Source organism: Bubalus bubalis, chromosome 17 (genome assembly GCF_019923935.1).
Source record: "Bubalus bubalis isolate 160015118507 breed Murrah chromosome 17, NDDB_SH_1, whole genome shotgun sequence".
Classification (NCBI taxonomy): Eukaryota; Metazoa; Chordata; class Mammalia; order Artiodactyla; family Bovidae; genus Bubalus; species Bubalus bubalis.
The window spans coordinates 27,598,228-27,620,882 of record NC_059173.1 but is presented as its reverse complement, the minus strand read 5'-3'; the positions used below and the strand labels follow the sequence as shown (position 1 = coordinate 27,620,882).

General features: G+C 52.2%; 1 protein-coding gene across 2 annotated transcripts in view; it reads left to right on the top strand.

Annotated features, from left to right (window-relative positions):
- GALNT9 (polypeptide N-acetylgalactosaminyltransferase 9) overlaps window positions 1-6,015 on the top strand; it is a 118,658-nt gene extending 112,643 nt beyond the window's left edge. For both annotated transcript variants that reach the window (XM_006045542.4, XM_006045543.4), the window contains 2 exons: window positions 3,791-3,958; window positions 5,111-6,015. In XM_006045542.4, coding sequence (XP_006045604.1) covers window positions 3,791-3,958; window positions 5,111-5,257 — 315 coding nt within the window. In that variant the 3' untranslated portion in view covers window positions 5,258-6,015. The remainder of the gene's footprint in view (window positions 1-3,790; window positions 3,959-5,110) is intronic.
- The last annotated feature ends 16,640 nt before the right edge of the window (window positions 6,016-22,655 follow it).

Below are 22,655 nucleotides of genomic sequence, written 5' to 3'. Positions count from 1 at the left end.
CCCTTCTCCTCCTGCCTTCAATCTTTCCCAGCATCAGGGTCTTTTCTAATGAGCCAGCTCTTCGCATCAGGTGGCCAAAGTATTGGAGCTTCAGCTTCAGCATCAGTCCTTCTAATGAATATTCAGGATTGATTTCCTTTAGGGTTGACTGGTTTGATCTCCGTGCAGTCCAAGGGACTCTCAAGAGTCTTCTCCAACACCACACTTCAGAAGCATCAATCCTTCAGCACTCAGCCTTCCTTATGGTCCAACTCTCACATCCATACATGTCTACTGGAAAAACCATAGCTTTGACTAGATGGACCTTTGTCGGCAAAGTAGTGTCTCTGCTTTTCTTCTTTTTAAAAAATATTTATTTATTTGGCTGCATCAGGTCTTAGATGAGACATGTGGGATCTAGTTCCCTGACCAGGGATCAAACCCAGGCCCCCTGCATTGGGAGCTCAGAGTCTTAGCCACTGGACCATCAGGGAAGTCCCTGTCTCTGCTTTTCAATATGCTCTCTGGGTTTGTCATAGCTTTTCTTCCACGGAGCAAGTGTCTTTCATGACTGCAGTCACCATCTGCAGTGATTCTGGAACCCAAGAAAAAAACAGTCTGTCACTGTTTCCATTCTTCCCCCATCTATTTGCTGTGAAGTGATGGGACTGAAGCCATGATCTTTGTTTTTTGAATGTTGAATTTAAGCCAGCTTTTTCATTCTCCTCTTTCACTTTCATCAAGAGGCTCTTTAGTTCCTCTTTGCTTTCTGCCATAAAGGTGGTGTCATCTGAGTATCTGAGGTTATTGGTATTTCTCCTGGAAACCTTGATTCCAGCTTGTGCTTCATCCAGCCTGGCATTTTGCATGATGTACTCTGCATATAAGTTAAATAAGCAGGATGACAATATACAGCCTATAACAATGACCATAAAGAAATCCAGTCTTGGACCAAAATCTTCATAACTGCAGATGGTTAGTCAATAGTCTTCAGCTAGTGGACACAGACAAATGCATGGACCCTTCATGGTAGGGCCCAGCCCTCTGTCCTCTGTCCACGGTACTGGTTTGACCAGTGTGCCTGAGAAGGACATAGGGCAGATGTGTCCAACTCCACGTAGGCACGGGCCCCTCCTGGGCTGGACTGGGTAGCCTGGGGGTCATTTAGAGGCCCTTCCTTTAACTCGTAAGGTTTTATTCTGATAATTTTCAAACATCCAGAAAAGTCTTAAGATGACCAACCACACACTCATGGGATCAGCAAACAGCAGCCTGCCAGTCAAAGAATGGTTTTTAGCTTTTTAAAGGTTTATGGAGGGAAAAGAAGAAAAAGAACATGCGACAGTGTCCACAGAGCATGCTTGCTTGCTCCCTGACCTTCACAGACATGGTTTTCCACCCCTGATCCAGATGCGATGGTGTTCAGACTGGGCTGTGTTTGCATCATCTGCTTTTTTCTGAGTCATTTTAAAGCACACTGCAGACGTGGAATCCTTTCACCTCTGCATGCGTCAGGTGCACGCTCAGTCACTCAGGTGTGTCCGATTCTTTGCAGTCCTATGGACTGTCACCCACCAGGCTCCTCTGTCCGTAGGATTTTCCAGGCCAGAATACTGGAGTGGGTTGCTATTTCCTCCTCCAGGGGAATCTTCCTGACCCAGGGATCGAAACCACGTCTCCTGTGTCTCATGCACTGAGCCACCTGGGAAGCCCCTCTTCTCTTCTGAATCTCCTCGTTTAGCAGCTAATTATCCTGCCCATTTTCATACAGTTTATTTACTACTGTCCTTCCTGGAATAACATCTTTCCACTCCCTATTTTCCCTTTGACTTTATTTCTTCAGTACTTTGTTTTATTATATTGCAGGGTTTGTTTTTTGTTGTTGTTTGTTTTTGTAAGTTGCCTTCAGCCCTCTGTGGACCAAGACAAGTGCCTGTGAACTTTTTGTTGTCCTGGGCTGGACTTTGAGCTTTTGGACTCCTATCTGGCAACTTCGGTCACATTAGACCCAGCACCATGTTGAGCACACAGTAGGTGTCTAATTCTTGCCTGACTGGCAGTTTGATAAACATCACTTAACCCACTCCCAGCCAGTGCTCAATGACTGGCCCATTCACTCACAAGTCTGGATTATTGAAATCCTCCCCTCAATCCCTTCTACTGGGGCATGTGACCCACCAGCTCTCAGGAGAGCCCAAGTAATCTGAGGGTGAGACCCCAGAGTCCATGCTTCCTGAGGATGCATTTCTGAAAAGTATGTGGCTTCCCCACAAGCCAGCAGCAATGCCCTACAGTCACCCATGCCCTTCTCAGCCCGGTGCGCTCCCCCAGCTGGGTGTCTGAGGCAGGGCCAGGGGAGCGGCTGGCCAGAGGCACAGGAGTGGAGACTCCTCCTTAGTGCAGAGCAGCCTCCTGACCAGACCCTCTGGCTGTTCAGTCCTCCATGGGCACAGGGATGAGCCATCAGCTTCACCCACCCTGCTGGCCCTCCTGAGCACTGACCATGCTCGGCTCCGCTGAGTCCTTACCTGCAAGGCTGAAGTTACAGGTAGCCCACTTGGAGCTCATGCTGGACATTTCATGGGCTGCAGGTCCTAGATTCAAACCTCCTCAGCGTCAGAAAGTTATCAGAGAGGGGGCATGAGCATATCTGTGATCACCTGTCCCCAGACAAAATGACCTGAAAGGGCCACTTTGGTCATAAATCTGCAGCAGGGCCCGTCATCTGCACAGCATCGCCCAGGCCACCTGGCAGGCTGGCGGAGCCTCCTCTGAGCTGCTGTAAGCTGGCTGTTCTGGGGTCTTGGGCCCTCCCCACTTGGCCTCCACCCCCACCCCATCGGGCTGCCCCAGCCTCCTCACTGCAGAGCAGCTATTCCATCAGCAGGGTACAAGGAGATGCGGGAGGTGTCCTGAGTGTTGACACCTTGCCTCAGAGTCGGTGGCACCATTTCTGCGATGTTCACACCCCCCCACACCCTCCGCAGGAGGACTTGGGAGAAAATGTGTGCCCCACACTTGACGGGGGTGTCAGAGTCGCAGGGCCATGTGAAGGTGCAGGGGAAGTGGTGTTCTATCAGACTGTACTGGAAAATACAGCGGTGTGTTTGTGTGTGTGTGTGCGCGCGCCCGCGCTCTTAGTGAAAGCAAACAAGAGAAAGACAAGAAGAGAAGCACAGTGACTTCTGTGCGCTCAGCGCGCTCTGCGTGCGGTGCCCTAGGGTCCTCACGGTAGCCCTGCCAGGCAGGCTCTGTCATTGTCTGCTCACAAATGAGGAAACCGAGGCACAGAGAGGTGACGTGACTTGCCCAAAGCCACACAGCCCAGGCGCGGAGGAATCTGGAGCACTGGTTTCCTCATTAGCGCACAGATGTTGCTTACCTGGTGTTTGGCAAATAACGTGACCTGGGATCGTAAACTTGGGGCTGCTTGTGGTTCAAGGGGAGACGGGTGGCCTGCGCAACCGTGGAACCCTCTTCCTCCGAGGCTGAAGGACCGGCCCCACGGAGGGTGGGGTCCGCGCAGAGTTCAGGGGAAGGGGTCCGAGGCGGTCCTCCTGGGGGGATTTGCAGAAGGAACGGGGCTGGGGGCGTGGGGCCACCAGACACGATCTCCCCTGCATCCCCGGGCTCAGCGTTCTCCTCCGAGGGCCAGCCCTTCTCTCGGAAGGTTGGCCTTGGTGACTGGGCTGGCCCCGCCCACCCTGCCCCGCCCCGCCCACGCCCCGCCCACCCCCTTCAGGGCCTAGGACCCAGCCCTGCGCAGGGCCACCTTGTGCCCATGTACCCCGCTCTCATGGCCTCTCCCCAGCTGGTGCGGTACAGCGCCGAGGGCCTGCTACAGCTGGGCCCCCTGGGCTCCACCGCCTTCCTGCCTGACTCCAAGTGCCTGGTGGATGACGGCAGGGGCCGCACGCCCGCCCTGAAGAAGTGTGAGGATGTGGCCCGGCCCGCGCAGCGGCTGTGGGACTTCACCCAGGTCAGCGGGCTGCTGGGACCTCTGGATCTCTGGGCCAGCCCGTGGGGGGAGCTGAGGGCAGCGGGGGCCGAACTTCAAGGCCCAGGGGGGCTGGATCAGCTGTTCCCACATGAGCCCCCTCTACAGACGTTAGGGGATCTGCTGGCAGTCACAGTCAGGGAAGGGCTGGTCTGGTCCCAGTGCCCTGGCTGCCCCCTCAGGGCCTCGCTGTCCCACACTGCTGACTCCTCCAGCCTCCTGGGGATGGGCAGAGGGTTTCGGCAGAAGGGGTGGGTCTGAGTGCCCTAGCTGCTGATTGAGTGGGACTGAACTGGACTTGCCCAGAGATTTGTTGAGGGCAAGCGTGCTAAATTGCTTCAGTCCTATCACCTCTTTGTGACCCCATGGATTGTAGCCTGCCAGGCTCCCCTATCCATGGGATTCTCCAGTATTCTCAAGAATACTGGAGTGAGTTGCCTTGCCCTCTTCCAGGGGATGTTCCCAACCCAGAAATCGAACCTACTCCTGCTTCTCTAAAATCTCCTGCATTGGCAGGCGGGTTTGTTACCACTACTGCTACCTGGGAAGCCCCAGAGATTTGTTGAGATTGACCCAACTCCTCCCAAGCAGGAGACCCTGGGACAGACATGTGCACAGTGCTCTCTGGGGGCTCCCGGTTACAGCAGGAAGGAGCTGTCACTGTGTCACGTAGAGTCAGTGAAATCAGGGTCCCCAGGAGGCTGGCTTTGGGGCCAGGACAGTGAGGTTCAGAGTGCATGGAAAGGACCTGTCTGGAGGACAGCAAACAGAATATGAGCCTGGGATCCTCAGGTTTAGGCCAAAGCCCTTGATGTTGGGAGGACCAGAGGGCCTGCAGAGGTGGCCAATGGGTAAATCGGACCTGCCAGGGGCCAGGGGAGGATATTGGGGGGAACACCCATCTCAAGGGCCCTAGAGTCCATCGTTTTGATCATTCCTGGGGCCCTGGGAGAAGAGAGGTGGCTGTTGGGAGGCAGTGTTGGAGGGCAGACGGTCAGTGGGGCCAGAGGGATGGAGACAAGAGGGCTGGGAAGAGGCAGGACCCTGACACTCAGGTGGCCTTGGCATCACCCCCACTTCCAGGAAGCTCTTGGGATGGGACCCGTGGGCTCACTGGGTCTCCCTCCCTTGCAGGGCGGCCCCATTGTGAGCAGAGACACAGGCCGGTGCCTGGAGGTGGAGATGTCCAAGGATGCCAACTTCGGGCTCCGCCTGGTGGTGCAGAGGTGCTCAGGACAGAAATGGACCATCAGAAACTGGATCAAGCCAGGGCGGCACTGACCCCCAGCCTCACCCTGCACCCCCACCCCAATGAAGAGTCCGAGGACCTGGGGCAGGTGTGGAGCCCTCCCACTCAATCCACCACTCGAACCCAGAGGGCCTTGGTCATCCCTGCACCACCTTGGGTACTGACTTCTCCATGGCTGCTGGCGGGCCCTGTCACCTGGGACCCAGGGACCTCCCTGTGCTCTGGAGGCCGATGCGGGGACCAGCCCCCCTCCAGGAGCGCGGACCCCCCTCAGCTGGCGGCTCTGCCTGAGCGCGTCAGCTGACAGCCAACTCCAGCTCCAAATCACGTGCCTTTTCTACGGTATTCCTGTCCAGCCGTCCGCGGCCACTTCTTCTGCATGTGCTGAGCCCCTGTCCATCCCTCAGGCAGAAATAGCCCCCTGTGAACTCTGAGTTCCCGATGTCTCCAGCCCTGGGTGGGGCTGCCCCTGTGACTATCTCCACCTAAACCCTGGCTGGTGAGGGGAGCGGGGCAGCAGCAGCCGCGGTGACATCAAAGACAACCCCACGGGCAGTGCTGGGTGAGGAGGTGGCTGTGACTGCTTTGGTCCAGGAAAGAGCAATTAAACAAACATACAGACCTGATGTCTCGTCCACAGGAACTAGTCAGCAGTCTGGGGAGGGACTCCTGTTCTAGCGGCTAACCCAGGGTCAGGCGCCTTCTCGTGTTACTCTAAGGCAAGGGTCAGCAAATGATAACCCACGGCCCCTTGCCTATTTTTATAAATAAAGTTTTATTGGTACACGGCCACACCCCTCTGTTCATGTATTGTCCACAGCGGCTTTCATGCTCCAGAACCAGAGCTGAGAAGCAGCCCACCCCCCACCAGGGCTGTCCTAAGGCCTCCAAGATGCCCTCTTGGGCAAGAGGATGCTTCATGATTGCACTTAGAATTGCAGGACACTGGGAGGGAAACTGGACAAAAAGTCCTGGCTGTCTCTTATCCCCATCAGGCCCAGTGCCAAGTAACAGTCCAATCCTAGCTGCTAACCTCCTTCCCGATGATGGGAGTCTTCAACTGTGCATCAATGAGGGGCCACAGGGCAGGCTTGGCTCACCTAGCCGTGGAAATGAACAACAGATGAGATGCCAAGCTGCTGAAAGCCAACCAACTGTCTCCTCCCACACAGAGGGTCTCCTGGGATGGAAGTTGGGGGCACCATCAGTGTCTTCCTAGTTTCTCCCCATTCTTTTCTTTTGTTTTTATTTATTCATTTATTTTTGGCCATGCTGGGTCTTCACTGCTCCATGGGCTTTTCTCTAGTTGCAGCGAGCAGGGGTTACTCTCTAGTTGTGGTGTGCCGGCTTCTTACTGCAGTGGCTTCTCTTGTTGCAGAGCGTGGGCTCTAGAGGGCTTAGCTGCTCTGTGATGCACGGGGCTTAGTTGCTCCACAGTGTGTGGGATCTTCCTGGACCAGGGATCAAACCCGTGTCTCCTACATTAGCTTGCAGATTCTTTACCACTGAGCCACCATGGAAGCCCTCCTCCCCATTCTTATAGAGTAACCTGGAAGGCAGGGTGGCAGGGGTTCCAAACAACAGGGCTTTAAGCTGGGGGCAACTTGAAGATCTCTGTTCTCACCTTGCTGTAGCCAGGTAGTCTGTCCTCCCAGAAGTTGGAGAGTGGCCCTTCCCCCTTGCCTCCTGGGTTCCCGCATCTTGCTCCCTGCCTCCCAGCACTGCCTCTTCCTAGGAGAGGAAAAATCACTTCCGCTAGTGCCAGGGATCTCATATCCTGTTGGTGAGGGGGGTAGTTTTTCCCAAAGATGAGCTTCCTAAAGAGATGAAAGAAGCCGAAGTGTTACTGAAACAAACTTGGGTCCACTTGCCCACACACACAGTGAAGCCCATGTACTAACCCGGGTTTGTGGTGAAGGCAAGTGCAGGCGCCAAGCAAGGAGTCTGGGAAGTTCGTGCTCAAAAGACGCAAACTCCCAATGGCTTTCAGGGAAAGATTCTTCAAGATGGGTGGGGTGGTTGTGGGGTACGTGATCAGCTGGTGGACATTCTTCTGGTTGGTTGGTGGTGAGGTAATGCAGTTAACTTCTCCCACCTAGTGGGGGTTTCAGTACCTGCAAAATAGCTCAAAGGGAACTTCCCTGGTAGTCCAGTGATTGAATCCACCGTCAAATGCAGAGAAAGAGGGTCTGATGCCTGTCTGGGGAACTAAGCCTGTGCACCACAACTGAGCCCGTGTGCCACAACTAGAGAAAAGATCCCACATGGTTGAGAAAACAAAACATTAAAACACACACACACACACACAGAAACAATATTGTAACAAACTGAATAAAGACTTCAAAACAGTCACTAGCCAAGGACTGGTCTTCAAGAATCTAGAAGATTCACAAGTAAAGTTACAATAGTGTAGCAGCCATTAGTATGCCAAATATATTGCCTATGCTTTCAAATAGAAAACATCACAGGCTCCAACTAATAAACCTCTCTCATGTTACAATTCATTAGGCAAATTGACAGTCCCATCAAAGCTGGGTGGTTTGCAGCCCACAAGAAGCCTGACACCTGGAAAATTGCCTCTCAGCGTCTTGACAAACCTCTCATCCTCTTGGGAGGTGGGGAGTTCCCGTGTTTTGAAAGCCTGCTCTTTCCGTCAGAGTCCTGCCTGCCACCAGGACACGTGAGGACAAAGGCATTGACTGGGCGGGGCAGTAGCTGGGTCCACAGGCAGCGGGACTAAGTCAGGTCAGCCCACAACTGCCCAGGACCATCCATGCTCTCAGGCCAAGAGGCTGCTGTCTATCAGAACCAAGGTGGAATCTAGCATCCTTCTTCCTAACACACGGCCAGGCAGCACTCTTGTTTCTGTTGACTCCAGTTCTTACCTGCCTCCTGATCACATGAATCCCTCATAAGGTTGGCCCTTTTCCAGAAAAACTGCCATAGAATCCAGGGGGTAACTCCATGCTAAAAGCCCCTGCCCAAAGTCAGTTGGGAAGATAGTTGAAGATGGACCGTGATTCCCATGCTGCCATGTGGGGCCAGCCACGTGGTGGAGCCACTGGGAATGGTCTCTGCAGTTTTGTGGTCGATACACGGTCACGGCTGGTGGGACGTCCCTGCCAGTCGAGACTGCCTGCACTCCAGGCATACACTTGTCTGGGGCCAAGTTCACAGAGCTTTCTAATTCATGGTGACATGCACTTTCATCATCCCCCTCTGTAACCTGGGTTCAGAATAGTCACTAATGTCATCCATGGACTGTACTGAAGCCAACTCAGCCCCCCTAAACCCTCTACCCCTTTTAACCACTGGTCCATAGTTGAGATCACCTCAATGGTTACCAGCATGCATCGCATCTGTCAAACAAAGGGAATTCAACACAAGGAGTTGATCACACAAGTTACAAAAGGGCTGAGGCATCTCAGGGACTCATCTTCCATGGGCTGAAGGGACCCAAGAGAGGGCAGTGTTACTGAAGCCAGGAGTTGGGGACCCCTTGTGAGGACTGGGACTCTAGAAAGAGGGATGGAAGAGACACAGCACTTCCAGAAATGTTCCTAAAACCAGAGATGGGGACGGAAGCATCCTGGTTTCTCTCTACCTTCCAATTTTCCAACATTTCCTTTTGGCTGAAACTATCTGGAGCTGAAGGACAAGAAATCATGGGATACAGAACTCTCAGTGCAGCAGAGCAGGGCAGGAGGGGGGTCCGAGCACAGACCCGAAGGTGGTGGCCACAGGTCATCTCAACGGGACAGGATTCCTGATTCTGACAAGTGCCAGCTGGGCCAGAGGGTTGCCCTTCTTTCCAGAGGGCCCAGGACACTCCCCTCCCCATCACAGGGCCAGGACTGGGCACCAGAGGATCACGTAACAGCACCCTTGATGACATCAGGCGTGCTTTATCCCCTCCAGCTTCATCTAAAACTGGACTGCTGTAGCTGGCAAGAGTCAATTTTGAAATTCTCAGAAATTTTGTGCACCAATTGGGAAACGTTGTTGTTGAGTCGCTGTCATGTCCGACTCTGTGAGACCATGGGCTGCAGCACATCAGGTTTCCGCATCCTTCACTATCTCCTAGAGTTTGCTCAAATTCATTCCATTAAGTTGGTGATGCTATCCAACCATCTCATCCTCTGCCAACCCCTTCTCCTCCTGCCTGCAATCTTTCCCAGCATCAGGGTCTTTTCCAATGAGTGGGCTCTTTGCATTAGGTAGCCAAAGTATTGGAGCTTCAGCATCAGTCCTTCCAATGAATATTCAGGGCTGATTTCCTTTAGGATTGACTGGTTTGATCTCCTTGGAGTCCAAACATGGCTGTTACTAAAAATAAACTATTTACAACTCAATCAATTATAATAAAAGCAAAGGCAATAAATACTCAAAACTCAGCACTTCCTAGTGATTTACTCTATTTAATTATACTCTGTGCTTCTCAGATTATTGTGTCTACAAATCTGTGTGGTGGGAACGGTGGGGAACTACCTCTTTTCAACTCCATCCTCCCAGAGGGCAGGTTGGTAGCTGGAAATAGCCCCTGGTGGGGGATATTTGTAAATGGAAATTGGCCAGGCTGCAAACCGGGTCAGGTGTCACAGGGCCGGCAGGTAGGCTCTGCCCAACACACCCTTGCTGGGGCCCTGATGAGTCTTCTGGGTCTCATGACCAGGACGAGGACAGACACATGGAACAAAGAAGACCTATTGCTGTGTGATTTCCCACCCTGTCCGCTGGGGGAAAGTGCTGGTGACTATTCTCAGAAGACGGAAGAGGGGGAGGGAGGAGGAAGGGAGGGAGAAATATGTCTAAAATACCCAAGTTTAATCACACTTAATTCTTTTTTTTTTAACAACCAATGGGTTATTTGTTTGCTTATTTACGGTCGAAGTGGGTCTTTGTTGCGGCACAAGGGCTCTTTGTTGGTGCGAGTGGGCTTTCTCTAGTTGCGGCCAGAGGGGGCTACTCTTCACCGTGGTGCTCAGGCTTCTCACTGTGGTGGCCTCCCTTGTAGCAGAGCGCCAGCTCTAGGCACATGGGCTTCAGTAGTTGAGGCACGAGGGCTTAGTTGCCCTGTGGCCTGTGGAATCTTCCCAGACCAGGGATTGAACCCGTGTTCCCTGCATTGGCAGGCAAATTCTTAACCACTGGACCTCCAGGGAAGTCCCAACCCACTTAATTCTTGAAACGACCCCAAGTAGCCCGGAGAACGTCTGTGCCCATTTCTCAGATGGAACAGCAGAGGCCCAAGGAGTGACGTGGCCTGGCACAAGTACACACTTTGCTGAAGCAGGTGGGGGTCACACTGAGACCTGCTGACTCCAAGCCTCTGCTTCTTCCACTCTGCCCAGCTGCCTAATGGATTTTTTTTTCTTTTTAAACAACAGTCATGTTTTAAATGGCAAAGATGCAACAAACAGCATTTAATAAAACCTAATAGCAGGCCCACTTCTTTCATTAATTCAATTATTAATTGGCTCTGCAGCAAATTCAGAAAAATCCATATCATCTGTTTAAAATGGTTCATTTGTAACCCAACCTAATAAACGGGTTTCTGGGAAAGCCCATTAATAAGCAGATGCTTCTGGTGGAACACAGTGAACGTGCAGGATTTTTTTTTTCCTTTCCTCTGCTCTTGATAGAGATGATGTGTACCAGAATTTAATTTTGTCTAATAAAAATATTCATCACTGCTATGAATCTTCATTTATGGCTCAGACTGAGTGAGTGACCCTGAGGGAGAGGACTGCAGTGGGATTGGGCCCAGGGGGTGGGGTCCCCAGAAGAGAGGCAGGGGAGCAGGCAGCCCGCAACACCTGGGAGTAGGTGGGAGCAGCAGCCCCCAGGGGGCAGGGATGTAGGCCTGGCAAGGGCTGGCCAGGGATCCAGCAGACACAAGGGAAGGAGAGTCATCTGAGAACCCAAGAGAAGCATGTTGTCCTTGTTCATGAGCAAAATCTAGCTAAGAGGGAAGCAACATTGACAAATAAACACAGGGGTGGCTCTGGGGTCTGTGGGACCTTTGGGAATCAGCCCTGTGTCCTAGGCCAGGAGCAGACACACCTGGATTCTATTTGCTGTGTGGTTTTGGTCAATTTCTTTCCCTGTCTGAACATGAAAAGGATAAGTAATACCTGCCCCAAAGTTTGCCCTGAGGATTAAGAAAAAATAAATAACTCTTATCCATGGTGGTTTTGATTTTTTTTATTTGCTTCTTTTTCTTGTCTGTCTGTATTTATTTTTCTGCCAAGAAATGTGTCTGCTGTGAACGATAATCTACTCTTTCGTTCATTAAGGTATTCAACACCTTCTGCACTCTGGGCACTGTCCCTGGTACTGAGGACTCTGCAGGGAATGGAGCAGAATAAAATCTTGCCCTGCCATGGAGCTGGGCCTCACTTTCACAGAGCCAGTAAAATGATGATAAGCAGTAGACAAAGTGCCTGTTGGAAGCTGGTAGGTGCTGAGAGAAAAACAAAGCACAACAGAAGAGGGAGAGGCTGGGGTGAAATCGTTAAGGAGTCAATCGGGGAAACCTCATGGAGAAAAGAACAGACGGGACAACCTGTGCAAAGGCCCTGGGGCAGGAGCAGCCAGAAGGCAAGTGCCATGGGGTGGGGCAGGTATGGGGAGAGGAGTGGAAATGGTCAGAGAGGGCAGCCCTGAAGACCCTTGGGGACTGCCTCCAGGTGGGATATGGGGCCATCTGGGGTCAGGCAGAGCAGCATCACTGAGTGGCAGGGACCACCAGGATTGGACATAGGGGTGAAAGAGAAGAAAGGAGCTTTTTCGATTCAGGTACCTGGGCTTAGAAGGGATGGTGGTGGTGGTGGTTTAGTCGCTAAGTTGTGTCCAACTCTTTGTGATCCCATGGACTGCAGCCCACCAGGCTCCTCTGGTCCTGAGATTTTCCAGGCAGGAATACTGGAGTGAGTTGCCATTTCCTCCTCCAAGGGATCTTCCCAACCCAGGTATCAAACCAAGGTCTCCTGCATTACAGGTGGATTCTTTGCCATCTGAGCCCCTAGAGAAGCCCTAGAAGGGATGGAGTTGCTGTCAACCAAGATGGGGGTCTGGGGACGGTGAAGGTGGGGGAAGGTTCACTGAGGATACCAATGGAGTCTGGGGTTGGGTGAGAGGTCTGGGCTGGGATCAGGGATGTCTCAAGACATCAGACTGGGTGAGAGCACTGAGGAGTGAGTGTTGCCAGGAGGAGAAACCAGGAAGGGCTCATGGGTAAAGGTCGTGGAGACAAGGAGGCCCTGGGGAAGGAGAAAAAGTTTGCTGGGGCCTGCCAGATGAAGTGCCACAGAGCGGGTGCCTTCAGCAACAGATAGATATGTCTCCCAGCTCTGCATCCAGAATTCCAAGATCGAGGTGCTGGCAGGGCTGGCTCCTCCTGAGGCCGTGCAAGAGGGTCTGTCCTTGCCCCTCCCCCAGGTCCTGGTGGTCCACGGGCAGCACCCCTCTGCCTGTAGAAGCATCAGCTCATCTCTGCCTCTGCTGCACGTGGCTTTCTCCCTGTGTGAACGTCTGGGTCCAAATCTCCCCTTTTATAAGGACATCAGTCCTGTTGGATCCGGGCCCACATTAATGATCTCCCTTTAACTTAATCACCTCTGTAAAGACGTCATCTCCAAGTAAGTTCACGGCCTGAGGTCCTCGGGGTTAGGGGTTCAACAGGTGTTTTTCAAGGTGGGTGCAGTTCCACCTACAGCAGGACAGCAGCAGGTACCAGTGAAGAAATCGCTTCATGGGCTTCCCTGGTGGTCCAGTGGTTAAGAATCTGCCTGCCAATGCAGGGAACACAGGTTCGATTCCTGGTCCTGCAAGATCCCACATGCTGCGGGACAACCAAGCCCATGCACCACAACTTACTGAAACCCTTGCACCTAGATCAACAAAAAAAAGCCGCAGCGACCAGAAGCCCATGCACCACAACCAGAGAATAGCCCCCACTCGCTACTAGAGAAAAGCCCTAGAGCAGCAATGAAGATCTAGTACAGCCAAAAATAAAATAAATAAGTAAATGTAAAAAGAAAGTATGTTATGGGGAGGGACTGGCCTGAAAGGGGAAACGGGATGAGGGGGCCCCCAGCACCCACCCTGTCCCTGGGTCCCTGGGGTGCCCAGCCCAACTGTAGACATGGAGAGGGGCCAGCACTATGGTCTCACCCTCCAGGGCGTTCTCTCGAGGGTAGACCTTTCCCCAAGTACACTCACTAAGAGTCAGCAGGATGCCACCTGACGTCCCCACGGGGCCTCCCTTCCTGCTCCCAGGGGCCTCGGCTTTATTTAATACTTATCCAAGGTCCCTAAACATGATTGAACAGGGAGTCCGGCAATTCATGCAGTTGGTCCCCCACACGTCCACTGCACCCCAAAGCCTCTGCCAAGATGCCCTTGGTGACTAGAGGGGAATTTCACCTGCCTGAGCCATTTATTCATTTATTCACTCTCTCAGTTATTCTGTGAATGTGTTCTGAGCACCCTAGCTGAGAGTGGGCAGTCGAGGAACAAACGCCAGGGAGTCAAAGGTACCAGGAAACCCCCAGCACATGACTGGCCCCCCCCCACCACAGTTGGGGAGCAGGATGCAGGACCTCCCTGACAAGGTGAATTATGAGCGCTTTCTCAACAAAAGTCTACAAAGAACGTTATTCAGGACGAGGAGCCTGGAGCTCACATGAGGTATGGGTCAAGCTTTTATTAACCCACAGCACATCTGATGGCAGGAGTGGGGTCGGGTGGCCAGCTGGCAGGCACTGAGTTAGCACCTTCTGTGCACTGGCCTTCAGGGGACGCACAGCTAGTCTGTGGATCCTTGCATTCTAAGCCCCAAGGTCTGTTATTTTCCAGAGTCATCAAAGTTCTCCAAAAGGAAACAAGAGATCCCCATTGGAGTGGCTTTACTGGGTGGCTCTCAGCCACCAGGTGACCAGGACACTGCCTCCATCACCCCCATCACGGCATCCGGAGGCCTTGCTGTCCACCTGGGAAGGGACCCTGAAGCACCCCTGAAGCTTGGAAAAGGAAACATCCTTCCCTTCCTAGATCCAGACCATCACAGACCCATTTGCTTCAAAATACTGCTGCTTTGAGCTGTAGTACATGGATCTCTCACCTGCATTGCTTCAAGGGAGATGAATGACTGAGCAGAAAGAGCAAGAGAAAAATCGATCACCTGTCTTTGAAAAATGTCTTCTGTGTTTGGCAGCAGAGGACTGAAGATGAGGACATAAACTGTCCCAGGCCCATGGGACTTCTGGCACAGGGCCCCAAACCCACCCCTCCCGGGCAGGCAAGGGCACCATTTGTCCTGGGGCTCTGAGTAGACAATGGAGAAAAAACCCCCAGAGGCTGAGACAGCTCCTTCCACAGCTTCGAGAGAGCACGGGGACCTCCCGCAGGGAAGAGGGTTACTCAGGGCCATGTGGTGGGTGCAAAGACCCCTGGTTGCAGGGACAGGTCTCCTGGACAGTTTAGAATCCTGCTTCCTTGGCCCCTGGGAAGCGGACCCCAAGAGACGCCTTCCAGCCCCGAGGCCCAGAGGGGAGCATAAAATGGGACCACACTGCTGGCTGCCAATGCCCATTACCCCAAGGGGTGCCCAGGGCCCTCAGGAGGCACATCCCAGGTGCCCCCGTGGACCCTGCCTGCCTGACTGCCCCTCCCTTCAAGCCAGCATCCCGCTCCTGTGTCTGGCCCTCCCCCTTCTCCTGAGGACACACAGCCATGGATGAAACCCCCGCCCCCACCCGCCCATTTTCCCTGGATGGCGTCTGCAAATGCCCTACTTCCACATGAGGAAGCTGCCAGTGCAGATGCCAGGGACTGAATCTTGGGAGTGGGGTCATAGTTCACATCACACACTGATGCTTTAACTTTCTTTTTTTTTGCTTTAACTTTCTTCTGCGGCAGACAGAGCCGTCTGGCAGCCAGGCCCCCGCATGGGAGAGCGCAGAGGCCGGGGTGTTCGCGCTCAGAGATGAACTGTCCTGTAGAACTCAGACGGCAGACAAAGCCCCGAAGCCCAAACCCCCTGGGTTCGCCCACCCTGATGCAGTCCTCCCCAGTGTGAGACACAGCTTTAACATCGCCCTGCTGCGGCCTCATGCAGACACACTGTCCTGGCAGAACTGGGAAGAAGGCTGGGGTTTTGGCTGTTGATCCTCACAGCACCATCGGCCCCAGGAGGCAAGACCCCAGGAAGAGCAAGGAATAGAGGGGCCAGGGTGGGAGCCACATCCCAGCACAGTGATGAGAAGCCAAGTTGGGTGGACAGATGCTGCAAGCCGGGCTCCCTGGGTGGGAGGGCAGAGCTCTGGGGGGGTTGCAGCAAGTGGTTGGGGGGGACTTGTAAGGTAGGAGGTTGAGCTCTCAGACACCCCCGTGGACACCCATCCTGGAGCCTGGTTTCCCTCCCTTCTGAGAACTTCTCACAAGCTGCAGGAAGTCATAGCCTGACCAAAGGCAGAAACCATTCTTGGGGATAAGGACTTACCTTAACTTTCAGGCTTGGTCTTCCTTTGCCCAAGGTGTCCCAAGCTCATGACAGGTCCAGTCTCCAGCAGCACCCCAGGTCCCCTCCACAGAGCAGTGGGTGGGGAATGGAAGCCATCCCAGTAGGGGCAACATGGGGACAAAAGTGGGGACATGAGCCAATCCCCCGAGTTGAATTTGGCTCAGAAAACACAGGCTGCAGAAACATCAAATGGACATGGAATAGGCAGGGAGGTGGCCTGAGCCAGCTGGAGCCCAGGGATGCAGAGAGAAACACCACACAGCCAACTCGTTCTGGGCAATTTAGGTGGAAACAATGCCTATCTATGGGCTTTCCTGGTGGCTCAGTGGTAAAGAATCTGCCTACAATGCAGGAGCTGCAGGAGATATGGGTTTGATCCCTGGGTCTGGAAGATCCCCTGGAGGAGGGCATGGCAACCCACTCCAGTATTCTTGCCTGGAGAATCCCATAGACAGAGGAGCCTGGTGGGCTGCAGTCCATAAGGTTGCAAAGAGTTGGACACAACTGAAGTGACTAAGCAGGCAGGCAGGATTCCTTCCTGGGGCACAGTTGGGCCAAGGAGACGGTCACTTCCTGTGCTGGGATCAGCAGTGCTCCCAAGATGGGGTCCACAGGGAACCTCAAAAGGTGGCCTTCTTTGGGACTGGAGTCTCTGTAGTGTAATTAGTTAAGGTACAGTCAGCCGGGAGTCGATGGGCTCAGATCCCCTCACAGGGTCCTTATAAGAAGCGACGACACACAGATGCACACAGAGAACACAGCCTCGCAGAGACGGAGACAGAGCTGGAGTGCTACAGCCACACGCCAGGGCATGGAGAGTGCTGGCGGCTCCAGGGGTGGGCGAGGGGCCTGGACCAGTTTCTACCTCTGCCCCCAGGAGCAGCCAGCCCTGCTGACACTTGGGTCTCAGACTTCTGCCCCGGACTATGATAGGAGAAACTCCTGCTGTTTTAAGCCAGCACATTTGTGGCCACTTGGTAGAGCTGTCCCAGGACACTGATACACTCCATTAGAGGTAACCCCATCTTAGAGATGCGTGAGGTGACGTGCTCCCCTCCCACAGCACCTGAAGGACAGAGACAGTGCCCACAGCAACCCCGGAGCTCAGCTGACATTTCTTGTATCATGGATGCCCCCACCCCTACCCCCAACCCCTCCCCACTTCCTGCCAGCATCACAGCATCACATCACAACTCTAACTCCTCCCCACTCCCTGCTTACTCCCTGGACCAGCACACGACAACTGCCTCCAGGGGGCGCAGAGCCGAAGTCAGATCTTCCAGGCCTAGTGGCCGAGGATGTCCACACGGGGACTGAACAAGAATGAGGTCCACTTGGAACATTGTCTCCACCTGGGAAGAGAGGAACCTCTGGGGAGATGCACAGCTATTTTGTACCAAAATCAAATAAAATACATAGGATTATAGAGGAAACTGGAGATGGCACCCCACTCCAGTACTCTTGCCTGGAAAATCCCATGGACGGAGGAACCTGGTAGGCTGTAGTCCATGGGGTCGCTAAGAGTCGGACACGACTGAGCGACTTCACTTTCACTTTTCACTTTCATGCATTGGAGGAGGAAATGGCAACCCACTCCAGTGTTCTTGCCTGGAGAATCCCAGGGATGGGGGAGCCTGGTGGGCTGCCGTCTATGGGGTCGCAGAGAGTCGGACACGACTGATGCGACTTAGCAGCAGCAGCAGCAGCATAGAGGAAACTGATTCTACTGGAATCCAGCCAGTTGTCAAAATATTAAAAACAAAAACAGTGTGAGAGGATAGACCATGCTGCTATATTCACGCTTCTGACATCAAGATGCAGCCACACGTGTGAGAGCGGTGACCCGCAGCCGCCAAGATGCGATTCTTCAGCGGTGGCAATGATGGATTGAAACTCGGTGATTCCACTGACAACAGCATCGCCATCAATGTGCAGCTGGTAAAAGCGAGCTCTGCCCCCACGCAGCCACCCACCTCATGCCCAGATTCTGTATTTGTGAATGCACCTGCTCGTTAAATCTATCTGTAACCCCAGCATCAGCAGGTGGGTGCTTCCGTGGTCACTCAGAATGTGGCAGGGCAGGAGAGACGTGACTGGCCCTGCACGTGTGCTCCTGGCAGGTGTGGAACCAGCTAACACAGCTGATTCATGTCAGCTCTGAGGCCGTAAGCAAGTGCCCTTTGTGTCTGTGTAAGGTTTTTTGTGGTGTTTTTTTTTTTTTTTTTTTTTTTGCGTATTTCTGTTTTGTTGTTTTGCTGTTTAAAATGGCCCTAAGCTCGGAGCTCAAGCGCCATCCAGTGTCCTAAGGACAAGAAGGCTGTGACGTGCCACCAAGAAGATGCGTGTTAGACGGGCTTCGTCCTGGCATGAACACAATGCTGTGGGCACTGTGAAGTTCCCGCTATAAGTCAACAATGTAGCTTAAATGAGGTGTCTTTAAACAGAAACACATCAAATAAAGTTGTCTGTTGGTTGGCGGACAAAAATATGGCGTCCAGGGGCTCAGGCTTTCCCTGGAGCAAGTTTGGGGCCGCTAATTTCACGATCACATGACCTCATAGTGCAGGACCCCCAAGGAGGATGAGAATTAAGCGTGTTTATAATTGAAGGAAACACCGCTTTCCATTCTGAAGTAAGTGAAGAGAGAGATACGGTTTCTCCCTCGCATGCTCACTGGCCCTGGGGACTGCTTCGGGGGCTCGCTCTCATCTGGTTCCTGTCACACCCTTGCAGCCACAGGAGCTTGGCCCAGGGGAGGGGCGTGAGGAGCCCCCTGTACTGGCTGAGATGCGCTTTTCTTGGGCTCCCCCGTAGAACCATCCTCACTTTCACTGGGCTCCCGGAGGTAGGAGGGAGGGACCAGCCCCGGGGCTCCGGGTCTGAGGCCAGAAGAAGAGCTCAGAAGAGCCAACCTGAAGGGCTGGCTCAGCCATGCTGCTCCCTCCTCTTGAGGAGAACTGCCTCCCAGGCCAAAGTTAATTAAACCAACAGCCTTGATAAGTCGTACAAGTAACTGCTCGGTGATAAATAAGATGAGAAGCCTGTTTATTTCTTCTTGCCCTTTTAGACACCCAATAGACATTTTAAAATTAAATGGCTTATCTGTGCTAACACAGATGGACGGGGTGATCTTCCTTCTGTAACAAGTGACGGCTGACAGTGTCCTCACCCTGCAAACATCCTCCTTTCAGCGCAACACAGCCTGGCCCGAGTTTCTAAGTGCTGACTTTCAAAACCAGCTTTGTTTCCCTCCTGAAGGTCACGGTTGTGTGGCTTCCAAGGTTTGTCTTTTCTAGCCTCAGAACCCTCCTTCCTGTGTCCCGTGAGGCATCTGGAAGCCACAGCAGTGGGATCTGCTCCCAGTGTCCCCACAGAATCAGGAACATCCTCATGATGTTCTCTGCAGGGCTGTGGAGCTGCTTCAGGAAAGACTGGGCACTCACCATCAGGACCATGCTGGGGCCAGCTGCCCCACCACCTCCCCTCCTCCTGTGCCCGGCCTCATACAGCAAGCCCTCCATGTGCTTCCACAAAAAAAGAAGGAAAAGGAGAAGGGAAGGAGAAGAAGAAGAAAGGAGGGTGCAGAGGATGAGAAAAGGGAGGGAAAGGCAGGCAGAAGACAGATAAAAAGCATTCTAGAAAAAACACCCCAAAATAGAAGAAAACTTTCTACAAGTGCTTCTCACTTGAGAAGAAGTTGAGAAGCTAACTTTTCTTTTAAACTTAGAAAAAAATTGAATTATAGGTGATTTATAACATTGTATTAATTTCTGCTGTGCAGTAAAGAAACTCAGTTATACATATATTTACATTCTTATCATGGTTTATCATAAGATACTGAATTCCTGTGCTATATACTAGGTCCTTGTTGTCTGTTCATCCTGTATATAATAGTTTGCATCTCATAACACCAAACTCATACTCCATCCCTCCCCGTCCCGCCTCCCCCCAGCAAGTTTGTTCCCTATGTCCATGAGTCTGTTCCTGTTTTGTAGATACGTTCATTTGTGTCATATTTTAAATTCCATATATAGTGATATCATACAGTGTTTGTCTAAGAAGCTAAGATTTCAAAAGAAGAGCTTACAGATTAGACCACAAAACTAAGGGATGCGATGAAAACCACTGATTTCAGAGTTAAAGAAACAAAATAAGGCTCAGAACAGCATAATACAAAACTAAAGAGTAAATCAAACAAAGAAAACAGAAGCATGACCAAGGATGAGACTGCTGATGCAGCAGAAAAACTCAAGGCAGTCACACTGGTTAGAGATTAAAACAAACAAACAAAAAGCCCTTTGAGAAAAGCACTAGAGAAAAGATGATAAACCACTGGGAATCCACACAAAGATGCATCAGCTCAAGGATACCCAGTGTCCAGAGAAAGAAACTTCAACAGAAAAACCAGGAAAACTGGTCAAAGATGTAATGAAAGCAGAGTTGCCTGTGATGAAGGCGGATGAATGAGTTAAATGAATTGAGCTCATGTTGAACAAGTCCACGGTGCTTTGAGGACACGTGATACAGACTGTTTACTGACTGGCAACCCAGGCCGACACCTACAGGGCAGGGGCTGACCTCAGACACAGCAGCACCAGCACTCAAGGTCAAAGAAGAGCCCAGTCGGACTCGCCTCCAGCAAAACAAGCAGATATACGGTCTTCTATTCCTCCCACAAGTTCAGCCTAAAACTCAAGACATTCCAGAGAGAGTAAGGAGAGAGACTCTGGAAGGAGGAGAGAAGGGCAGGCTGGCTGAGGGCCTCGGGCCTGAGGGGTAATGAGTGGGGCGTGTTGTCGAGATTCAGCCTCTGTTCACTGGTGCTGAACAGAAATGCGGAGACAGTGTTTTGGGTGAAGTAGAAAAGAATTGCTTTATTGCTTTGCTAGGCAAAGGGAGCCATGGCAGACTAATGCCTGTAAGACTGTGTCCAGCCCTGGAGGGCGTAGTGAGGAGTCTCATAGTGATGGTTCAAAGAGGAGGGCGTGAGTAGTTCATGGACATCCTTCTGATGGGCTGGTGGTGAGGTAAGTGGGAATCAGCATCATCAGGCTTCTGGTTCCAACTGGTCTGGGGTCTAGTGTTTATGGGCAGCATGCAGTTAACTTCTTCCACCTTGTGAGAGTTTCAGTAGCTGCAAAACATCTCTTAGGACGTAGCTTAGAATATTACCTATAGACCTTGAGGAGGAAATAAAGGTGCTTGACTTTGCTTAATGGCTAAAGTATTATTCTTTTGTCTTACATGACTGTTTTCCTTTCTGTGTTTTCTCATTTTTCTGATTAAATTTATTCTTTGACTAAAGTTTCTCTATAAACAAAAGGCAAGCAAAGGACATGGGGGAAGTAGGGTTTCTCTATTCTGAGAAGGCCTCATAGGGCCCTGCTTCATTACAGGAGTGAATTTCTTCTTGCCTTGTCATCCTACACAAACTTGAAGCCCAAGAAGCTGGCAACCCAGAAACCATGATGGGTCCAGTGGACAAAGCCTGCTGTCAGCCAAAGGTCCAAAAACACACTAACTGCTCTCCTCTACCCAAATGCTGAGGCAAGTCTGGACCCCTACACCCACGCATGCTGCCCCACCGGGAAGCACGGAAGCCCAGCCATGGAGTCAGCAGAAACCACCCAGGGAGCCAGGACCTCCCCATCTGCAACACCAAGCCCTGCTTCTCCTGCCAGAGCCCTCTTCACAGAGGTCATCAGGGACTAGGAGCCCCCCACCCCAGACAGAGGTGGAAAACAATATCTCAGATGTGGGGGCATTTGGGATGTGCAGCCCCCGACCCTCGTAAAAAAGAGGAAATTTTCAGATCCATCATCTAAGCATCCAGCCCAAGAAACTGGGAAAGAGCAAAATGAACCCAGATCAGGTAGCAGAAAATAAAGGACAGAAATCAGAGACCCTGAAAACAGGAAAACAGTACAGACCATCAAAATCCTGCTTCTGTGAGAAGATCAATAAAGTGGACAAGTCTCTAGTGAGAATGACAGAAAGAAAAGATGGAAGACAAATCACCAGGATCAAGAATGGAACCGAGACACCACTACCAGCCCTACAGATGCTAAAAGGATCAGGGATGCTGCGGACGGTTTAAGGATACAGGCTCCCCTGGGGATCTGGCCCCATGATGTCCTGCTCTGTCTGCATTCCACTGGTCAGGCTCCCAGTCAGTGGTGTGGGAGGATGGTCTTTGCATGAGGGGCCAGGAATTTCACCTGCCACCTGGAGTTCTCCATTCCTGACACCCTCAGCTGAAGGTCCACCCTCAGACAAGGACCCACTCTTGAGCAAGCACCAGATCCCTGGAAGGCTTATGAGAACAGACACGGTACCACCCCCAGAGCTCCTGACCCAGCAGGTCTGGGTGACCTGAGAATCTCTACTACTGACACGGTCCTGTTAGATGCTGATGCTGTGGGTCCAGGGTCCCCACCTGCTCAACCTCTGCCTAGATGAAAGCTGGAAATAAATAGGGTGTAAGTTCAAGGAAGATGGAGTCACGTCTCTTAGATGCCTCTGTGGAAGACAGAAACTTGCACACATGTGGGAAAGGGCAGCAAATAGCAATGGCAATGGTCACAACTGTGAGCAGGGCACAGCACTCACTGCTCTCAGCACTTTCATACTTCACTTCTCGAATCTTCACAAGGAGCCTGGGAGGAAAACACCAGTATTAACCCCCATTTTTCAGAAGGGGAAACTGCAGCACAGAGAGGCTTGGTAACTTGCCTGAAGTCACACAGCCAGCAAGAAGTTGTATTTATTAGTCAGAGTTCCCCAAAGAAGTTGAACCAATATGGATGGTACATGGATGGAAGGATGGATTATAGATAGGTAGATGATAAATGGATCAATAGATAGAAGAGACTTACGAGGGATTGGCTCACATGGTTATGGAAGCT